Source organism: Ascaphus truei, chromosome 2 (genome assembly GCF_040206685.1).
Source record: "Ascaphus truei isolate aAscTru1 chromosome 2, aAscTru1.hap1, whole genome shotgun sequence".
Lineage (NCBI taxonomy): Eukaryota > Metazoa > Chordata > Amphibia > Anura > Ascaphidae > Ascaphus > Ascaphus truei.
The window spans coordinates 142212673-142235870 of record NC_134484.1 but is presented as its reverse complement, the minus strand read 5'-3'; the positions used below and the strand labels follow the sequence as shown (position 1 = coordinate 142235870).

The following is a 23198-nucleotide window of genomic DNA, read 5'->3' as shown; positions in this document are numbered from 1 at the left end:
CGCTTGTGCCCGCTCCAGATCATCTAGGTCCTGGGCCACAAGGAGCACGTCATCGGCATAAGCCGACAGGACTACCCGCATGCTGGGCTCCCGCAGCACCAGCCCGGTGAGCCTCCTCCTCAGTAGGCAGAGGAAGGGCTCGATGGCCAGCGTGTATAGTTGCCCAGACAGGGGACACCCCTGACGTACTCTCCGACCAAACACAAAAGGTGCCGTCAGGGACCAATTAATTTTTACCAGACACTCTGCAGAGGCGTACAGCATCCGGAGAAAGCCCACAAATTGTGGGCCAAAGCCAAACTCCCGCAGGGTCTGCATGAGGTAACAGTGATCCACCCTGTCAAACGCCTTCTCCTGATCTAGGGACAGGAGGGCGAGTGACAGACCAATCCTCTGCGCGTGGTGTAGCAGGTCCCGGACCAGAAAAATGTTGTCATGAATGCTCCGGCCCGGGACAGTATAGGACTGGTCGGGGTGAATCACCTCTGCCAGCATGGACTTGAGCCTCAGCGAGAGCGCTTTGGCTACGATCTTATAATCCGTGCTGAGCAGTGAGACCGGTCGCCAGTTAGAGATCTGGCGGAGATCCCCCTTCTTCGGCAGCAGAGACAGTATTGCCCGCCGACATGAAAGGGGCATCTCACCAATCTCCAGGGCTTCGGCCAGGACCTCGGTGAAATCAGGTCCCAGCATCTCCCAAAAAAACCGGAAGAACTCCACAGTCAGCCCGTCTAGCCCCGGCGCTTTTCCGTGGGACATGAGATTAAGAGCTTCAGAGAGCTCGGCCAGAGTCAAAGGTAACTCAAGCCGCTCTCTTCCACCCTCGCTGACCGTGGGAAGCCCCTCCCATAAGACCCTGCACGCATCCGGCTGGATGGACTCCGGAGAGAAAAGATCTACGTAAAACCTCCGGGTTCTGTCCCGGATGCTCTCCGGGGCAGTCAGAGGGGTACCGTCCTCTGCTAGCAAGCAGTTGATATGTTTACGGTTTCCCCTCTTTTTCTCCAGCCCTTAGAAGAGGCGCGACCCGCGACCCTCTTCCCGAAGGAAGTGGATGCGGGATCGCACATACGCCCCCCGAGCTCTCCGATCTTCCAAGTCCCGGAGAGCGCACTTCCTCTCCACGTACACACACTGCAGGAATTGGTCTCCTGCCACAGACAGCCGCCTCTCGAGATCGAGCACCTCTTCCCTAAGGGCCTCGATCTCAGCATCTCGCCGCCTGCTGGCACCTTTAGTGTGCTCTTGACAAACGAGGCAAAGATGAACCTTGCCCACGTCCCACAACTTCTCTAACGTGGCAAAGTCTGACCTGCAACCTCTCCAGGCCATCCAAAAGTCTCGGACCGACGTCGCAAACCCCTTGTCCTCCAACAACATATTGTTGAAATGCCAATAGGCGGCCGAGGGCGCCACTGGTATTAGCACCACCGTCATGGACACACAATTGTGGTCCGAAAACGGCGCTTGCCTAAAGGTACTGGACTGAGCTCGCGACAGGCTGTGGCTGGATATGTACAGCCTATCGATCCAGGACCAGGATATCCATCCACCTCTAAACACTCTAACATAGGTGAACTCAGTGGATACCCCGGGATGTTGTTCTCGCCAGACGTCTACCAAGGAGTAGCGGGTGATGACCTCCCGCAAGGCCGACGCAGAACCCGGGTGTGGCTCCGGACCATTCCGGTCCCTCAGAGCCTCGATGGTGCAGTTAAAATCACCCCCGAGCACCACGTGTTCGTCCGCGTCGACTGTCTCTAGGTATTCGGACAATCTGACGAAGAACTCCCTTCTCAGGGGTCCGGTGGCAGGAGCATACACGTTCAAGAAATTAAACGTGTAGTCCTCGTGCCGGACCCTGAGATGCAACAGGCAACCTAGAACAACAGTTTTGGCAAACAGCAGCTCAGGTTGAAAGGATTCAGAGAACAGGGTCACCACCCCACAAGATGTCAAAGTGAGGTGGCTGAAAAAGACCTTGCCTCGCCACTCCAGATGCCAGCTGGCTTCAGCCTCTGGAGTGGTATGGGTTTCCTGCAGGAAACTCACAGAATACTTTCCCTTTTGTAAAAAGGAGAGTACCTGGAACCTGCGAAACCCGTCCTTACATCCATTTACGTTTAGCGTACCGATGCTCAAAGCCATTGGTAATCAAGAGTCTTGCTTCCCATAGGTGCTCAGGGTACTATACCCCGAGAAGCCCTTACGTGCTCTCGCAACACTTTGTTAAACTTTAGGACCCGAACATGTTCGATAATCCCGGAAAGTTTGGCCTTGTGGTTAGCCTTGATATATACTCTGAGAGAGTGGAGAATGACCGAAGCATCCTTCCACCTCTCAAGGGCCAACTGCACCTTCGTATGTCCGTGTCTACAGAGGGTAGCATCCAGGAAACTATCTAGCTCCCGGGCAGGGATAACGGGGATCAAGGAGTCCACCGACTCCATGGTGCCAGAGGACTCCCCACTGAGCCCCAACTCCCCAGGCTCCTCTAGGCTGGAGAATTCAAGACCCCCGTCCTTCTCTGCGGGGGCCTCTCTCAGCCCTAGATTGGATCCCCTCCTCGGTGTTTCCACGAGGGGGTCCACTGTGCTCTCCACCTCCATCCCCGAGTCAGGATGTTCAGGGGTAGCTGGTGGCGACATGGCCGAGGCAGTCGTCTCCTGAGAGTCCTCGGGGGCCACAGAAGCACACAATGCACTACTAGTTTCCTCAAGTGCCATACAGATGAATGGCATGCCACGGGTGTTCGCATCACCTGCGGGAGGGCACTCACCAACCGCGGGACGGACCCCCCCTTCCGCGGGAGGGCCCCCAACCTTCCGCGGGAGGGCCCTCACCACCCGCGGGAGGGCCCTCACCACCCGCGGGAGGGCTCTCACTATCCGCTGGAGGGCCCTCACCATCCGCGGGAGGGTCCTCACCATCCGCGGGAGGGCACTCACCAACCGTGGGAGGGCACTCACTAGCAAGGACCTCAAAGGGAGGGTCTATCCCAGCATTCACTCCCAATAAAGTGCCCGCCCAAAACTCCGCACTAAGAGGGTTCAGGTCAGACAACTCCCAGATGTAATCGGAAGTGCTCACCAAAACCCCCTCCAAACCCCCACCCACGGGGGTCAGCCCTAACCCATCTCCTTCCCCGAAGGTGGTACAACCAGAAGGGGATCCCGGTCGACCCCCGGGTCCCCGAAGACAGGTATCTTTTTTGTGTCCGGTGGGGTAAATTCACCGAAACACAAGTCTCCGGGGGATGCTCTCCAACCCAGAGGGGCGTTGGGAGGCTCCCCAACGTCTATTCCTAGGGGTAAGGTCTCATGCTGTTGAGCACTTTGGCCTTCCACCCCAGAGATGTCGGGTACCTCCTCCTGCATTCCCTCCAGATCTTCGAGGGGGGGGGGGGGCTGTTCATTTATGAGATCCAGCTCACACTGGTTAATCCCAACCAGTGGGCCGGATGGTGCCACCTCGTGCGGAACTGATATTGCGTTCTCTTTTGGAGACATCCGCGGGTGAACGAAGTCCGGTTCACCCACCTCGACCTCCTCAAACGCCCTCTTGTTTTTTGTTTTAAATTTGCTCTTCCTGGGAATTGATTCCCCAGGAGAGGGTGCCGCTGCCTCCCCAGCAGGAGCTTCCTCCTTCTCCCCCGCACCCTGTACGGTGCTTACAATGGGGGTAAGGTGTTCTTGGGGGGGGACAGCGACAACAGAGGGTGGCTGTTCCAGGGTGGCTTTTACATTCTCTCTCTGATCTTTAGGGAGAGGTGCAGATGTCACCGCCCGAGATGGGGCAGCGGCATCTTCTGCGGTCCCAGGGGGGAACTGGGCTCTCGAGGGCCCCGCTGTGGTAGGCACAGCGGTACCGGGTGTCTTGGCAGAGGGAGGGGCGGGTGCAGGAGTTGAGGTGGGATTCCTGTTCCCTTTGGGGCAACTCCTACGAGTGTGCCCCAGCTCTTTGCACAGATAACACCTAACCCCCTCCGTGCCATAGAAAAAAGTATATTGAATGCCCTTGTAGGGCACCCTAAAGGAACCCTCCACAGATTCTGTGCTCCTCGGCAGCAGCAGCTGTACCTGCCGCCTAAATGAGAGCACATGCCTCAGCGCCCTATCCCTGCAGCCCAATGGCAATTTTGTTATAGGAGACTTAATGTCTCCCAGGGTTTGCAGGTGCGGCCGCAAGAGGCTGTCTGGGATGAAGGGGGGCGCATTTGAAAGAATGACCTTTGTGCCTAACCCCTCCATGGGCTCTATAGGGATGTAGATCCCCCCTACATTGATGCCTTTCTGCACCAGGGTGTGGGTGGCAGCCAGCGTACGGAGGAAGAAAATGCCCCTCCCATACATCTTGCTGGCCGCCACCACAGCAGAGGGACCCACAACGTTTGCCAAAGCCCTTACATAGATCTCCATGTTAAGGCCAGGTGACATTGGGCACCTCACCCCAAGCTTCCTGCTCACACCGGGCGTGGCCCCAGCATTGTTGTTGCTGGGGTCGACGCCTGCAGCTGTTATCTGCGCCCATGTTTGAACTGGGGCCGCAGGGGCCACGCTGCTAACAGGCGCTGGGGGAGGCGTGGCCAGGGCACTGGAAGGACCAGGCCAAGGGCTGTGACTAAGAGTGTTGCTCCTAGGGGCCACAGTTTTTGGTGTCCTGCATCCGGGTGTGGTCCCCGTTGCCACACTACTCCTACCTCCCTTAGGCATGATAATATTAAGCCTTTTATTCAGGGGAGGAGGTAGTGTTTAGAGAGAAAGGTGCAAAGAGGAACTGTACTTTTAAGAACCAATTAACCTCTCTGCAAAGGGAGGGGAAAAAAGCAGCTTTTAAAACCTGCTGCAGTTTTAAATCTTTCCCCCCTTATTAGTTACTCTCTCTCTGTTGTAATAGGCAACACCACAATTTTAACAAGTCTTTAACGAAAAGACACAGAGCTCTTAATTGCAGGTGAGAAAAGAGGAATCAGGTTTAAGAAATAAAGTGAAAATAGAAGTAAAACAACCAGGGGTGGGGGAAGGGGAGAGGGGTTGAAAGCTACAGTACCAGCCAGACAAAGTGCAGCTTGTGCTTGGTTGAAAAAACCACTGCAGTCCCTGGGTGAAAAACCAAAAACGGTTTTTAAACCCCAAAAACAACCTTTAAACCTCTACAAAACACACAATCCCCCACAGTTTCACTCCAAAATAACACAAATGAAAAGAAGAATACAGGCATACCCCGCTTTAAGGACACTCACTTTAAGTACACTCGCGAGTAAGTACATTTCATTCAATAGGCAAACAGCAGCTCACGCATGCGCCTGTCAGCACGTCCTGAACAGCAATACCGGCTCCCTACCTGTACCGAAGCTGTGCACAAGCGGGGAGGCTATAGAGCCTTTTACACATGCATTATTTAAATCAGTTATGCCCGTATATGACAATTCCAGTACAGTACATGCATCAAAAGTGGGAAAAAGGTAGTGCTTCACTTTAAGTACATTTTCACTTTACATACATGCTCCGGTCCCCATTGCGTACGTTAATGCGGGGTATGCCTGTACAACCTGATTCCACAATGCCTAGGAGCTCTGTAAATACACTTCTGAGGGAAGCAGCAGCAGGGGATAGTGCTGAGGTGCGTGACACAGCAACACGTGATAGTGCTGCGGTAAGTGACGCAGCAGTAGGTGATAGTGCTCAGGTGAGTGACGCAGCAGCAGGTGATAGTACTGAGGTGAGTGAAGCAGCAGCAGGTGATAGTGCTGAGGTGAGTGAAGCAGACAAACAGTGTATTAAATGTTCGTTTGAGCAACCTAATTTCTCCATTTTTAAATGGGGTGGCGATTTTTACTTCCCATTTCACTCTTTTTCCTGTTGGAGATCTGAAGACAAGCAGCTGCTGGCGGGCCTCTCAAAGGTGCTTCTGTGAAAGAGCTATTCACACAGGGAAGCATGGGGAGGCCTAGCCAGCAGGCTGGATTACGGTCCAGGAGCCCAGAACCAGGGCCCTATCAAGGTAAGCCTTTGTGGAAGCCGGCGCCTTGCAACTAGGAAAGGGTAGATCTCCTTCCCCAGACCTCAGTAAGTGTATATGTTCTCTGTTTTTTGTATTTCTGTGTGTTTCCGAGGTCTTATCCGAATAAACCGCAATTTATTTTATTGCTTGTTTTGCCTTGTGACTGATCCCTTAAATATAAAGGTGTATTTGGCCTGCCCTACCGTGACAGGCATATTTACTGGCCAGCGTGCTAAGGGTTAACATGTGCTTGTCCTTTGTTGAATCGGCAACCCCACCCACTGGAATGTTAATGAGCCATTGGGACACAAAGAAAATATCTTTTTGTTCACTCCAGTGTACATCTGCGTTGCCATAAAGGCGCACAGCCTTTGGCGCAGCCGAAGGGCAGCCAAAGGGCAGCCAAAGGGCGTGAGCCGTTTGCTGATGTTAAAGCTGCTCTATTTCTATCTGAAACTCACAAGCCCTCTATCCCCTGTACCCAATTGTCCTACTCTATCTGCCCATGAAATGTCTGTTAAGTGACTGTTTGACCTCTGTTCTTTTATTGTAACCATGTATTTTTTATAACTCTGTGCCCGGGACATACTTGAAAACGAGAGATATCTCTCAATGTATTACTTCCTGGTAAAACATTTTTATAAATAAATAAAATTTGCCGCACCTGTGGCTACATTGAAAAATAGGTTGTCCACTTCTGTGCTAGAATCTATATTAACCTTGTGTTTTTATGCTCTGCTCAAAAATAAAAATCCTTCGGGTTGGTTTCTATAGGAAACATTTTCCATAATACATTTAGTGCAGTTTTTTAACCAGTTTGCTGCCGGGTGACCTAATTTCTTTAATCCAGAAACCTCTAAAGCCAATGATTTGGGTACTTTCAGGTTGCCGTCTCTGCAGCGGTTCTGACTTAAGATATTATGGTTGAAAGAAATCTTTCTTTATAAGGTTCAAGTCTATTTTGCAAACCACTTCCATATATTATTCTTATTACTTAAGGATTTCCCATATTTCATCCTCTGAATGAACATAATCCGTGAAAGTAAATCCTTAGATCACAATTTAAAACCAGCTGTTACTTATATCTCATCAATTTGGGGAATTTAGATGCCCCAGTATTTGCAATTTGCAAAATGACAAGCTAAACTCCAAGGAGGAATTTGGCCGAGAAATGAAATGACAATGTAATTCAGATCATACAAATGTTTTAAACAAAATTACTTCTAAGAACAGATGACATTATTAAATATCTCAGTGGTATAAACTCTGTAATAGTTTTAAAAATGTTCATTTTCAAAAGTGGGATAATGCCAGCTATTAGGAAAATGAAGAGATCCATAATGCACCTGGGTGGATGATAACAGACAACTGACCTGGGCTTCCCGTAATCCAGCGATTGCAAAACTGAGGAGTTGTACAATGCCCTAAGATTGATTCACTTATTGAAAATGCTGGTTCTGGAGTCTCATTGTTTTTAAATTATGGCTCTGATTATTGCCACAACTATTGCTGAAACTGCATAATAAGTATTTTTTTTTCTCCAGTAAATTACTACTCATGTGTTAAGATTTTAGGATTTAGCACATAGCACAAAAGTAGCTGTAAATCTAATTTGCATGAGAATAACCTCATTTCTGTTGCAGTCTGCACAAATTAAGATAATGTAATGCTTTAAAGATACATTACTACTAACACAGCAACATTTACATAAAGGTGCAGTCCAGTTTAGCGGCACACATTGGACATGCAATAGTCCTTTCTAAAATGTAGTAATAGATTCATAATTCCCTCTAGATTGTAAACTTTCACGAGCCGGGCCCTCACTTTGTATCTGTTTGTGCATGTTTGTTCTCACTTCTATGAAACGGTTTATGTAATGTACATAACTCTGTACCCCATTGTACCGCACTGTGGAATATGTTAGCACTTTACAAATAAACAATAATAATTTAAGATAGTTTTGATAACTTTACCATTTTAATACACGCACAATACACAGTATATAAAAAATATACGCTCTCACTCCATTTCAGGGGTGAGCAAACTTTTTCGTCTGTGCCCCCCTGCCTGCTCTCCCCCCTGCTCGCGCCCCCCCCCATGTACGCGACGTCACTTGATGGATGTCATGTTTCCATGGCGACGCGTCGCCAGACGCCGCCGGAGACAAGGTAAGGGATATACAGAGGCCACGCATGCTTCCCCGGCATTTAATTTATATGCTTTGGGGAAGAGTGCGGGGCTTCTGCAAGCGCCGCCCCCCCCCACACCCAGAAAATGTTGCGCCCACCAGTTTGCGCATCCCTGCCATAGATACAAGGGTCAGGGTTCATAAAGCTGCGAAGTAAGGTAACGCACCCCAATTCAGCAGTAACCTCCAATGGCAGTCACCACATTATTGGAAATGCTTAATTTCTATTTATATTAGGGAGAAATATTTGCCTATAATAATATTTTATTTCAAAATACCCGCCACCTCGTATTTCAAAGAACTCACTCGAAGGTTCCAGAACACTTGACAGATTACAAGTGTAGCTGGGTTCCCCTGGGTCACCATGTTGTGTTGGAGAGAGGTTGCAGTGCAAGGAACACTCCGACATATCGGAGGTTCCGCGTTGAGGGCGCCGCCATGTTAGAGGGGGCGGGGGCGCAGGAACGGCGAGACCAGAGGTTGCTCGGGGACTACAACTCCCAGCGTTCCCGCGGAACCCCGTAAAGCGCAAGGACCAATCAGGCGTGAGGACAGGGGGAGATGGGGGTGCTGGAGGCGCACGTTGGGCAGAGCTAGCGAGAGGAGGAAGGAGGAGCTCCAGTGTAGGGAGGCATCCAGCCCCTACCTAGGCCTTATACCCCAGGCCCAGATAGGCCCTGAGCCCCAGTAGTGTGAAGCTGAGATAGGGACTTGCCCTAGATAGGTTCCGGTTCCCTTACTGTGTACGTATCGCTACCTGGACATTATCTACTCCGCGGCAGGTCTGGGCTCAGACTCCGCGGCGGTGCTGCTGCGCGTCTGGGTGGGATCGCCCCGGACGCCATAGCCGACGTCACCTCGGCTCCGCACCGATCCTTTGTGAAGACTGTTGCAGGACCGGGTACTGGAGTGCCCGGCAGGTAAAACTACAAATGCACCAACGTTATCACCATTTATTCAAGACACAGTGGCTGCGCAGTCACACACACAGGTTCATTGTCTCAGTTGAGGGTGGTGGGGGATATTGCACGAGGGAACTGGACACGGGGTGGGATCACCCGGTGGAGGAGGGAAGTGAGCGTCCTGCGAGACGCAGAGTATAGTGTCCCCTCTAGCGAGGGACATCTGTTAGAAAGAGAGAGGGGCTACGCGATTTCCATTCTTGCTAGTAAAGTTACTGGTTGGTTATATTGCTGTGTGTGGGTGTTGATGTACATATTGTCCTGCGAAGAACCACTTCCCCTCGGGCGGAAGCTGTCGCAGGTGGAGGCGCTGCACCAAGTAACTAGTATTGTGCAGCCTGCGGTCTCTCCGTGGCAGAGGCTTAGGCCCTGTGAGCCTGCAGGTTATACAGCACACGGTAGTGGCCTGTATTCACTAGGAAACAGGGCTACACAAGGAAGAAGCAGAAAGCATACCATTAAATTAAGTGCTCCAATAGCCTAGAACAGGGGAGCACAATCTTTTTTCTCTGCGCCCCCTGACGGCTGTCCCCCTCTCTACGCACCCCCCCCCCCCTCTTACTTCGGCTCCGGCATCTGGGCATCATGACGTCACGTTGCCATGGCATTTGCCATGGTGACGCGTCTCCAGAAGCCATCTGAGTCAAGGTAAGTGCAGTTTACAGAGGCCTTCGCCGCTCCCAGGCATTTCATTTAAGTGCCTTAAGATAATCTTGGCCCCCCCGCAGCCAATTTTCTGCCCCCCAGTTTGTGCACCCCTGGCTTAGAAGACTCATGGCTACTGTAACACACCCATGGGCACTCCTACCATCTACTGCACTTATTCCCTCACCTGCTGTCTCTGTTAGTTTCCCATCATACCACTTAGATTGTAAGCTCTCCGGGGCAGGGATTTCCTTTCCTAATGTCTGATCTTATTGGTTGCACTTATTGTGCTATAATTCCCTGTACTATATTATCTCTCTTGTAAAGCGCCAAGTACAGCTGCGGGCGCTATATAAATAAAGCTATACATACATGCTATTGACCATTTCTAATCTCTGAATGCTATTCAGCATCCTGCTTTAAGCATGTAATATAGGCAGCATTAACCCTTTCATGTTTTCATCCAAATGATTTAGTTTGAAACATAGAAATTAAGAAATATAAAAGGGTTAAAGGCATCCTATTGCAGGCTTTATGTAGCATGTTTATTAAGGTAAAGAGATAATAAATAGTTAATGATATTTGTAATGCAGACTTAAGCAACATTACATGCCAGAAAGCAGAGGGATGTGCATTGGTATTTTTTTTTCACTGTTGCCCTCCAGACAAGGTCACATCCCCCATCTCAGGTTTGACATTACTATGAATTGCATGAGTTTGCCAAACTGTGAATTCAGGATACCATTAAAGTGACAAACAAACCGGAAAAACTCATGCATCAAACGGAAGAAAAACGTTAAAAAAAAAGCTGATGCCGATGATGTATAATTTCCCTTAACTTTTATTAATTACTCTTTGGTGTGCCAAATGACAAATGTCTGAACGTTTGGAAACTCAATTCTGCAGTGTCAATTTCCATGGTTACAAGCTTTCCAGAAAACCCCCCCTTTTTTCTTTTTTCTTGGCCAATGGTATAATTGCACATTGCGAGAAGTGAAAAGCAAACACCTCTATCATCATATGCATTAGAATTCTTTTTCTTGTTTAGTCAGTCAATACAAAAGAAATATGATCCCCATTTCAGCAGTAGCTTGTGTTGTCAGCAGATGTGACAAAGAAAATCTAAGCAGATGGGATACATCTGTTAATCATAAACATCCTTTCATTAGTGCCATCATCACATTTATTTGGCGGTATGTTTATTTTTTAGCGCATCAGCTAATGAGGATGTTAGATTCACAGTGCAGTCTATCTTGCCGATGTCATTTTTCAACAATATGCTTCTACAGCAGTTGCACGGGGGAAAACGTGTTTTTCTTACATCCATGTTGTCTTATTAACTTTTGAAATCACCTTGTTTCATGTGCTTTGTTAATGTAAATGGTATCAGGCTACGGAATGTGTAGTCAGAATGGTGGAGTTCTAATATGATAGCTAATTTCAGAGAATGTTGAGTCTTATGTAGCATATCACATGTTCTAAACATTTTAGGGGGAGATTCAGTACGGTCTGTTGCATGTTATCGCACCTGACCTGGCACTGACTTGAGAATGGCACACAGTATGAATGTGAGGCTAATGAGAATGCTGAACTGGTGAGGCCGGTGCCTGGTGGATGCCATGCTCAGCTGTCTGAAAAATGATCCTTCACTTCAAGGAGCGAATGAAAGATGTTATGCCTAAGGGGAGGCAGTAGCACAGTCATGGGGACATTTGTGTCTGGAGTGCAAGCATTGATGGAGGAAAGGAAGAGGGAGAAAGGCAGTGAAGGGCTGTGGTAAGAGTCATCACAATTAAAGGAGGCAGGGGGTAACATATAACCTCTGTTCAAACGTAACCATTTATTGTCAAGATAACTCTGTGCTCAAGACATATTTGAAAATGAGAGGTTACTCAATGTATTATTTCCTGGTAATCATACAATCCAGGGGGAGCATGAAGGAAGAGGAGACAGCAACACAAACAATTTAAGTGCATGTACTATTGCAAGTGCGTTTTTTATATTCATTACATAAACAATTACTTTTATCCGATTGATCTGTGCTACGGAGCTCTTTTTCATCTCTCATTACTGGGGTCGTCTCTTCTTAGCTTTCCGGATGATATTTTGACCACACCAGACCTGCTGAGAACTGACAACCACAGCTTTGTATGAAACTGCCTTTAAACACCTTGCATCCTGTGAGTAGGCTGCCTATAGAGCCAAGCTACAAGCTGACTATGTTCCGGTGTTGCACTACACCTGCACTTAAATTGTTTGTGTTGCTGTCTTCTCTTCCTACATGCTCCCCCTGGATTGTATAAATACACACTTATGTTTTGGGACCGGTGAAGACAGGCCCCACCAGAGGGTCTGAGCAGGAAGTTAAGACTGTACATTTGTATTACATTATCACTGCATTAATTTTTAATTATTTTCAGCCGCACACTATAGATTTTTTCTTAGTGCTGAATCAGTTATTCGCTTTAAAAATTGTGATCACTTTCTGTTGTTCGCGCCTATTTAATCACTTTTACTTGTTCACTATAACTTATTTCCTGGTACAACATTTTTATAAATAAATAAATAACCTCTCAAAATCACTAGTGACCACTGAAAGAGCAGAACCATCACGTTGGAGTAGAAAGTATAGTGGTACTTCTATAGTACTAGAAGATGCTACCTCAAGTGGTACTTCAACATCAAGCCAATGCTTTAGGAAAGTGTGTGGTGGTAGTAATAATGTAACAAGGAGCCGAGAGATCTCTCTCTGGGACATGTTACTACATTATAATACTGTGTGTCTGATGCTGCAAACAATCTCAAGAGAAGAGGAGGTGGGAGCAAGGGTGGCTAACATGGTGGAGGCATAAATACATGACACAATTTACAGTATATACAGCTCTGACCCTCTACATTTTGGCTTGAGCTGGCTTGCATGGCATCAGAACACCTCAGCTGTCAGCCAGCCAGAGGGCTATCTGAATGAGGGTTCAGCACAGCTGGGTCCATCATAACCAATCTGTCTAGCAGCAGTGGGGAAAGGCTTATATTCAAAAGAGTTAATTAACATATTATTACCCAAGACTGTTATGCTGGTCTCCACATCACCTGCTTCCGAGGAGGAAGCAAATGAAAAACCAAATAATATAGAATTAAAAAAAAAATTAGTTGGTTTCAAATTAAATTACTATGTGCCGAGCTGATGGATTGATTGATGGCCACCAGTGCCGTCCTGTCTATGGCATATCACCATCTGCACCCACTAGTGTACACCACAACCACCATCATCATTAGTATCAGTACCAATTGCCAACTGGCTAGTGGCATTGTTTCCTTTTACCATTTTAGCAACAAGCTAACAAACACTTTTGTAAGCCACAGACTTGACATCAATGTTGGTACTTGGCTTGTCATAAGTATTTCATAACTATTTTCTCTCTGATGCAGAGTGGAAGGGTGGACATACTCCATTTTATTATATATATATATATAGACCATACGATACCGGTTGCAACACGACATCAAGGGACAGCACGCAGGTAAGTAAATCAAAAATGTTCTATATTTGATAGAAGACACAAAAACCGACGTTTCGGTCCCCCAGTGGGACCTTTCTCAAGGTGCTTACTTGCATATGGTGTGCCGGCTGTGCGTTGGATTCTATATATATATATATATATTTGTATTTTATTTTTAACGATCCTTTATTGTAGATTTGACATATACATTGAAACAAAGCATCATATAAAGAAAACGTATGTTTACATCATATACATGAAAAGGCATACAATATTTTGACTAACTCTTTAGATTATCTGTCACATCTGTGAGGCCTGACTTCTTACATACTTTCTCATATTTTCTCTTTATAGAAGATTATGGAATAAAAGGTAAATAAACCAACCCAAATAGCGATCACATATGATCAAATTAAGCATACTAACAGTAAAACAAATACAATTTTTTTTTTAAATAAAACAATGACTGCCTCTAAGACAATCTACAGACTAAAGCAGGAACAATAATATATGTTATATGTTAACCCAAACAGACAAACGTGAACAAAACACTAATACCAGCTTTCACCCAACTCCTGAGCAAACATAGTTTGAATTTGTACAAATATTGTAAATTAATGTAAATTAAGACTCCCTCTAGATAGTTCTTTAGCGCCCTTGACCCAGAACCTTGCATTTGTCCATCACTTCCTGTAAATGCAATCCATCTGTGGATTAATTCTTGTCTGTTAGACACATTTTCATAGTATACTTCCCATCTGAACATAGCTATTGATCTATTTGTTTGATCTATCAAGACTTGGTTTGGGTTTGGTTGGGCGTGTAAACCAGGGTGTCATGACCCCAAACAATAAAAGTCTATAATCTGTGTTTATCTTATTGTTCAACAGCCTGCTCAGGAGCTGGGTGATTTTATTCCAGAAATATCTGATCTTGCCACATTCCCATATACAATGCAAAAAATTGGCATCAACGCATCCACATTTAGGACAGTTGTTGGAGATATCATGTCTATTTTTTTTTTAATTGAGCCGGGCTAATATAGGCTCTATTGAGAATCTTAAATTGTATTTCATGCAGATGCACTGCTGGAGTTGCTCTCCTCAGCCTGTTAAAAGACTGCAAAATCAAATTCCAGTATGGGAGGTCTGGGAAATCTTTCCTCCAATTGAATATAAGGCCTTCCCAGATTCTCAGGTCCCCTGAACTTGTGAGAGGTTTATATATGTTGAATCTTTTATTTAAAACCAGATCCCCTATTTAAATTTGAGTCTATACATAGACATTCAAAGGCCATAGGCTTTTCTCTGGTGATAGAGAATATGCAGTCATCCCCCGCATTAACGTACGCAATGGATCCAGAGCACGTATGTAAAGTGAAAATGTACTTAAAGGGAAGCACTACCTTTTTTCCACTTATCAATGCTTCGGTACAGGTTGGGAGCCGGTATTGCTGTTCAGGCGCATGCGCGAGCTGCCATTTGCCTATTGGGCAGGGGGAATCAGCGCGTCACTACTACGGTGGTCTGTAGGGCAGAATAAGTGTCCGTACTCGCGAAGCGAGCGTAAGGACACAGTGGTATAGTACTATTGAAAATATGTCCTTACTCGCGAGTGTACTTAAAGTGAGTGTCCTTAAACCGGGGTATGCCTGTATAGTGTTTGAGTTGCATATATGCCAAAAAGTTGCCTGCAGGATTATTTAACTATTTGTGCTTTCTGGAAAGAAAGCACTAAAGTTCTCTAAACTAACTAACTAAACCCCTCTCTAAACTATAAAAATTGATACAATTTACATAACCCATAGATTCCCATTCTCTAAAGACTACAGATTCATAGCCCACCTGAAAATCTGGATCGCCTACTAATGGTAAGTATTTTAACAATACTCTGGGTTCTTTTAAAAGGCCCAGGAGTTTCCTGCAGGCTCTTCTTGTGTCTGCAAACAATATATTCTCTTATTGCTACTGGTATATTTTGATCTCTAAGTTGTGATAAGGCTGATAAGGCTATTGGAGCAGCAATATCTCTCTCCACTACAGGGAGCATCAAAATGTGTGTTTGTTAGTCACTCTCTTGCTATTTTGAACAGACATATGTAATTAAACTTTGAGGTCTGGGAGAGAACAGCCTCCTGTATCTTAATGCAATTTCACTTTTGCCAGACTGATTCTATGCTTCTTACCTCCCCAAATAAAATTTGATATCTCTCTATTTAATCGTTGTAAGTCTCTTTTCCTTAGTAATAGTGGTAACATCATTAATAAATACTACATTCTTGGAATAACTCACCCAAGCATACTTAGCGGCAGTACTTTTATATACTGAGATTTTTGCATAGTTTTGCTATACCAGCCCTAACATTTATTATTTATATAAATTACATCGTACAATTTTTTTAGGTTTGTGGGGATCAATATTCCCAGATATTTTATACTGCTAGCTGCTATTATAAAAGGGCATTTTTCTTGTCATAACGGTATTTTGTTTAATCCTATATTCAGGGCTTCTAAATTTGTAATATTTATTTTGTAGCCCGAGAATGATCCAAAAATATCTAAGATCTCCAGAATAACATGAAAGGTGAGTTTTGGGCTTGTTTATAAACAACAAAGTATCGTCCGCGTACATAGCAACTTTAATCTCTGTTTTCCCTATCCTTATCCCTTCAAATTCTTGACAATTCCTCAAATATATAGCCCAGGGTTCCAGGGCGATGGCAAATAATAGCGGAAATAGTGGACAACACTGTCTAGTCCCCCCCCTTTAAATCAAATATTTGTGAAGGGAAGTTGCCCGCAAAAACCCTAGCTACTGGCTTAGTATAAATCCCCTTAATAGCATTCCCAAATTCGCCCACAATCCCACATTTCTGTAATGCAGTATATAAATGTCCCCACACTACCATATCAAAGGCCTTCTCAGCATCCAGACTGAGAAGGCATGGGGACACTGCGGTCATGGTATTTTGAACCTGTTGGATCGCAATTATCAGGACATCAACTGGAGTAGGTCGATTAGCAGTACAGCTAAGGGAAACAGGTTTTGGGATGGGCTAAAAGACAATGACATGACCCAATGTATTGAGCATCAAACTAGGAAAGGGCTTTACTGGACCCAGTAATATAAAACAATGTAAACGTAATAACAAATATTCATGTGAGGGAACATTTGGGAAACAGTGATCATAACACGATCTTGTTTGAATAATAATTAACAGTATATTATGGGATCATAATTTTCTTAAGGCAGATTTTAGTCAACTAAGAAATAATCTACAAGGAATTATTTAAGATTATGTTCTTGCAGGAAAAAGTATGGAAGAGAAATGGGCAATCTTTAAAACATTGTTAGAGAAGTACACTTACCAGTGCATACCTTGGGTAATAAATAGATATAAAAAAACAAAAGATGTGGCTAAATAAACATAAAAGACACCAATTTAATAAAGGAGATGGAAGGTCTGATTCATGGGTAAATGCAATAAAAATTAGGATTGGTTTCAATAGTGCAGAGTAAATGAGTAAATGTCTTGTACGGCACACCAGTGAGCCCGTGACCTGCATACGGGACAAGGGTTAACACACAGCTCGCAAGCTGGCCCACTTTTCTTGAGTTCAATCTCCCCTCAATCCAACCCAATACACCATCTGTCTTGAACGGCACACAAGTGAGCACGTGACTTAGATAGGCAACCAGGGTTAATACACACGGCTACTCAAGCCAACTCGCCTTTCTCCTGCGCAAGGTACTTTCAATTTGTTAATTTTAACCCCTTACTCAATTGTAATCATATCTATCCGCTGCCACCACCCGAGATTGTTTACAATAGAAGAGAGGCATCGAAGTACTAGTTCCACAAAAGGTTTTAGTACGCCTCAGCATCCAATCATATGAATAGGAGTAAAAGCGTGATAAAGCTTAGCACCCTTTTGTGGGCCTGGCTCTTAGAGGGGATATGTTAACTATTTACAAATATGTTCAATGATCTTTCAAAATTACTTTTCTTCCAAAGGACAGTACAAATGGCAAAGGGTCATCCTTTGTGGTTATAGGACAAGAGATTTCACAGCAGCAAAAGAAAGGTTTGTTTACAGTAAGGGCAGTTACAATGTGGCATTTACTACCCATGGAGACTGTGATGGCAGATACAATAGATATCTTCAAGATAAAGTTAGACATCTTTTGTAAAGGTAAGGTATAAAGGGATACCTAATAGTCTTAATCCAGGGAGAAATCTGCCATTACTGGCATCAGGAAGAAATATATATTCCCCCCTTATGATACATATTTGGCAAAAATTTCACTGGGTTTTTTTGGTTGTCTCCCTTTAAATTAATATAAAAATAGAATGAGTATCTCAGCTGACTAAATTTAATATGGGTTGAACTTGATGGACATATGTCATTTTCACAACTTCATCTATTATGTAACCTGACGAACCATTATTTTTTCAGTCACGTAATTTCTGATAATAAAGAATTGGACAAATACAATAGCATCAATGTTAAACTTTAAGGCAGTTATTCTCAACATTTTTTGGAGCAGTCGTACCCTTGAAAGATTTTTAAAATCTCAGGGAATCCCTACTCTTCAGACCTCACTCATCTCCTCACTTACACGCACACACCCACTGCACTCACCTATCCTCTTCTTAAACACTCCATAGTCACTCTCACACATAATACTGACCCTTTAACTCAACACACTCCACATATATCCCCCGTCTCACACTGCACCCTTTCCTTTCTACACTCAAATACCACATTAACTCTCCCCCCCGCCTCTCTTACCTACACCTCCACATAAAGCCACCACACACACAAAACCATTGCACACTGCCCCACACAAAGATAAGTATTTAACTATATAATTTGTCAAGTTGGATGTAGCATTAGGCCTTTTTGTATTTTGTTCTATACATGAGGTCACAATTCTAGTAGCACTCCTTGTGACACAAATATATGTGATGTGGTGGATTTGGGGTCTGAGCGTACAGGGGTTGTGTGTGTTTGTTAATATACACTTAATGTACACTTGAAAATATGCTTTTAATGTCCCACAAATCTGAGGACAAATATTTGGTGCATATCCCTCAAAAGCATGATAGCTAATTATTACTCTTGTCAATGTATTCCATGATCTCTTTTAGTAATATTATTTGACGAATGCTTAGGAACACTGGGGAGAGATTAATTTAATTTTCAGAACCCCTTTACTCTGTTGACAATCAAGACTTGTCCAATGTGTAACGACTGAACCAATCAAATAGAGGTAAAAGATTTCCTATTAACCAACTTTAAACATCGTATTTCAGTGTTACACTACGTGGCCTGGTCTTGGGACTCGGTTGCTGTAAAAAAAAAATCAATCTGTATTCATCCATAAAGGAATCATTACTAATCAGCTGATCAATACTCGTCTACAGAACATCTTCACATCAATATCGGTTTCACAAAATAAACATTTTACCTGCAACCAAAGCCTGTCTCCTGCTGTTGTTTTTCCATTTGCCGTGCAGTGAAATGTGGCAAATTGCCCAGCGTTGACATCCACATTTTGAACACGTAGAAAATGAGGTGTTTTGGCTAAGAAAAAAGTATTAGCAGATCAAACGTGTCAGAAGTCAACAATGCAATAGTTGGCAATATAATCTTTGCATAATGTATATTTCCACTTTTACCAAAGCACGTTACACAGAATTGTGTTATGCAAAAACAATTGATGATTTTGCCCTTGCAATGTTTGTTGAATGTGGTTAGTTGCCATACTCAAGAAGAGAACCGTCAGGAAATTATACAAAAAAAAGTGCAATTCTAAGACCAAAATAAATGGCAGGGACAGGCTTTCCACTGTCTCCGTTAAAAAAACCCCCACATTTTTAATACCTCAAGTAACAAGTCAAATATTTACTTGAAGTTCAGTTTCATATGTTAAACTGTAACAGACAATTGCATTGCTAAGTTTTGCACTCCGGCACTCGAGACCCCGTCATCGCTCTTGTCATTGACGAGCTGTGAGATTGGAGAACACGATCTCACTACAAAAACAAGCCATTAGATTGTGATGTAGCTGCTAGGTCATGGAGCCCCTGGAGTGTCAGACCCCATGGCGTAGTACCTACAGTATGTGGTAATATCCAAATGTAGAAATAAAGCATATTCAACTGTATACGGTAATGTATAATGCATGCTGCCTGCATTAATAAATGTATTATTACTTACTGCAAGGATGCCCGAGAACCTTCACCTCATCAATAGCCAGATATCCGTGCTGTCCTGAGGTGGTCACTTCAAAATAAACCTGAATATTTCAAACAAGGTAAAAATAAGTAATTGGGTCAATAATGAAACAGGCATACAAGACCTCTTTACTAGAGGCAGATGTAGCCAACAGTATTACTCCTGCTGGTGCATTGTGTTGCATTGTAAGTCCTGTGAAGCTTGACATACTTTGAAAGTGACACTATTATGGGATGGGAGACACCAACCTGTGAAACTGAAGTCAAGCACACCAATGAAGAAAACAACTAAAGTCAATTTAACGACCAGAACTTTTTTTTATCAAAAACAGCATGCAACGTTTCGCAGCAAGAGCACCTTCATCAGGGTTAGGGCTTTTGCAACGAAACGTTGGACGGTGTTTTTGATACATTTTTTTAGGTCATTAAATTGACTTGGTGTTTTCTTGATAGGCATGCTTGACTTCCAGCACTCCATATATGATTATTCTATCTTCAACCAGCAGAGCACCCATATTTCATCTTCTTTATGTGGAACCGTGTTGTTAGCTCATCTCAAATTGCTGGTACTAGATTGTGTTTGTGCTAGACACCATCTTGTGACATTGTTATTATTGCTGTTCACTGATGATGCAGCTAGTAAAGAAGCTGCTTATTAACTTTCCTCTACGCCTAATGTGTACTGATTTCTCTATACAAGCACCGTCTACCAAAACAGAACAAATGAATCAGTTAAACGCAATCTCTGTGAACCTTCCAGGCTCACGTTTCCCTGTTGGTGCATGGTCTGCATCGTAAAAACCTATCAGGAAAGACGAAAGGAACTCAACATGTAAAGCGTGGAGGAGAGAAGGGAGAGAGGGGATACACCGTCAAATCCATAAAGGGCTTTCACAAAGTGCAGGGGGACCAAGTGGTTCTTTATCTGCCATACATTTCTACGTTTGATGTTTAATCTGTATGTAATACGGACAACACTTATACAGTATTGCTATAAGTACATGAAAACAATATATTAAGATTCAAACATCAAAATGATCTAAAAAGAAAAATAATATATTTTTATATATGATTTTTGTTGAAATTTGGCTTTGTACTTTTCTTAAAAAATATGTCCTGTACCAACATGTTTTAGCATGAACCAGCTCCTATGTGGAGAAAATAAAACTTGCAACTTGTCAAAAATGTACAGTACAACGCCACAGCAGGAATATTACATTTAACATATTTCTCCACTGCAGATTTTTTTCCCCTCTCTCTTATTTTTTGCGTGGTGCGGAGTGTTTAGTTTTAGTTTGTTACAAATCAGTAGGGTTTCGTCAAAGCTCGTTGATGGTATGAAGTGCGCTTAGTACTGATGATTACTGCAAAATTTAAAGTTTCAGGCTAGGACCTGGAGGATGAGCTGCAATGTTACTGTAAGTATTGTCCCATTTAACCAACAATACAACATTGACACAGTCTGCAAACAGATAAGCTTTCAGAATAGTAATGTTCGCAGCAACCCTAGCAGGAACGGAGACTATAATTGAGGTGAAGCTAGTGGACTAGATGAAAGAGCTTTCTGCTCTGTTTGTCTTTTGTTAAAAAAATAAATAAAAGGCTTGCAGTGTTTGCCAAGTATGCCATGATGAAATCCCAGGGAGAAATTAATGGAGCCAAGAGATTTAACCGTTAGGAGAAACGGTTTGTACAGATGCATTAATATCAGCAATGTTCTATTGTGCACAACATGAGACCAGCAGAGTGCTCAAGGCCTCTTGCTTATCTAGTTAGTTTATCAATAACTGGAATATGTAATGCCGTTTGTAGAATACAATAAGCATGTGGATGGGACCCAATTCATCGAGATTTCATAAAGATACCAGGGGGGGAATAACTGTACCACTAGGACATAAACAAAAGCCATTAGTAGGGAAAAGTATGCCTGCCTTCCTCTTTCCAACCGCCTGACCATCCACTGAACTATAAGAATGATGCCAAATGGTTTATTTCGTGTAATTGCTGGTCATAATGTAAGACTTCTTTTAGTTGTTTTGTTATTGTCGAATTAAAATAAATTCAAGGAAGATTCTCGGTGAATGAAACTTTTAGGAGGTTCGAATACTTCTTCCAAGGGCATTGAGGATCAAGGGAATACATGCAACATTGTGGAAAGAGCACTGACCACTGAAGTGGGAGACCCGGAGTCATAAGTCAGCACCAAATGTATGTGCTCTTGGACAAGTCCCTTCATCTATTTGTGCATCAGTCTCCATAAATAGGACTGTGGGTTTTCAGTGCAGGGATTTATTGTTTCTATAGTTCTAGTTTGTATGCTAGTATTAACAAACAATGAACTCAACTATAACAGGGCCTTTTCCATCTTAAAGGCTTCCAAAATAAAGCCTTGTCTTTTGCTGATGAGTCCAGCTCCCTAGCTGGTTAATTTCAGAAGGAGTTAATTGACCAATCTCCACTTGGCTCATCAAGCATGTTTAAAAGGCTGCTGCACAGATTGCAGGGGATCTCTCGCACAGAAGAGTCTGTGCTGCTAGAGTGATCCCAGGGGAAGAGAGACTGTTCCAGGCAGCATCGGTCCCTGGAACCCGCCAGAGGGAGCAATCCACAGACACCACCACAGACCCTGAACTGATGCGGAGAGCACCCTGCCTACACGTACCTCTCTTTGGCCTTGTGTCAAAAAGTTGGTAAGAAGCCTAGTGTTCCAGCCCTCAGATAGGGACTACTGAAATATTAGTCAGTCCCCTACGTGGAGTTAGGCCTAGTTATTGTTTTATGCTCTAATTTTGTTTGCTGATTTGAAGCTGTTTTCCGGTTAAAGCTGCTGGCTTATAAAGCCTACGGTTATTTTCATCTAAAAACATCTCCAGTGTGTTACCCTCTGCGCACATTCCCTACACCAACTAACATTGATGGTATAATTCCACTCTGTTTTTCACCCTGATCACATACTTGATCAGTTTTTTGTCTTGAAAAAACATATAAATCCAATAGCACTTTGGGGTTACTCGTGATTTTCTATTAACTGCATTTAATCTCTGCTGCAACCACTGCAAACGTGCAGTATATTCTTTCTTTGGTTACTGTAATTATGTCATACATGACTCTTAAACATCAAACATATTGTATCTGTAAAAATGTGCTAGTCGTGTTAATAGTATTCTCAGCTTGGATTCAGTTTTCAGAACTTACATATTTAAGAAAACTTGAAAGATAAATGATAGTCATTATCCTTGCATTCCAATGCACGTATACTTAAACAACATTGACACATCCAATATATCTCTGGTGAGAAAAAGTGTGTTAAAACAGTGCTATGTTTTCCATCATTTATGGTCGATGACTTTCTTGGGTTGCGAAATGATGATATTTTCATTCTATCCTTGTCAGTTTGCATTTCATCATATTGGACGTGACATCTGCAGGTAGCATATAAAATACCATACCCTGCAACTATAGCTATTTTGCAGGTACACTATTTGATTTTGGGTCCTATATGATCAATTGTACACACTAAATAAAGTGATTTGTGTGTGGTAAGCTGCATAGGTTAGGGGGGCTCAATATAAATTGCTTGGAAGTATTTCCATTGAGCACAAATAGAGGAACTACAGTGGTACCTATTTTTGTGTGCAAAATGTTGGAGGTCTGAAATA

The 23198-nt window shown here is 43.9% G+C and overlaps 1 protein-coding gene across 14 annotated transcripts in view; it reads right to left on the bottom strand.

Moving 5' to 3' along the window:
• The window catches only part of PTPRM (protein tyrosine phosphatase receptor type M), a 791475-nt gene that overhangs the window by 523226 nt on the left and 245051 nt on the right, over positions 1–23198 (bottom strand). For all 14 annotated transcript variants that reach the window (XM_075585347.1, XM_075585335.1, XM_075585339.1 and 11 more), the window contains exons 4-5: positions 19523–19601; positions 18771–18886 (exon numbers count right to left, since the gene is read on the bottom strand). In XM_075585347.1, the coding sequence (XP_075441462.1) occupies positions 18771–18886; positions 19523–19601 (195 nt within the window). The remainder of the gene's footprint in view (positions 1–18770; positions 18887–19522; positions 19602–23198) is intronic.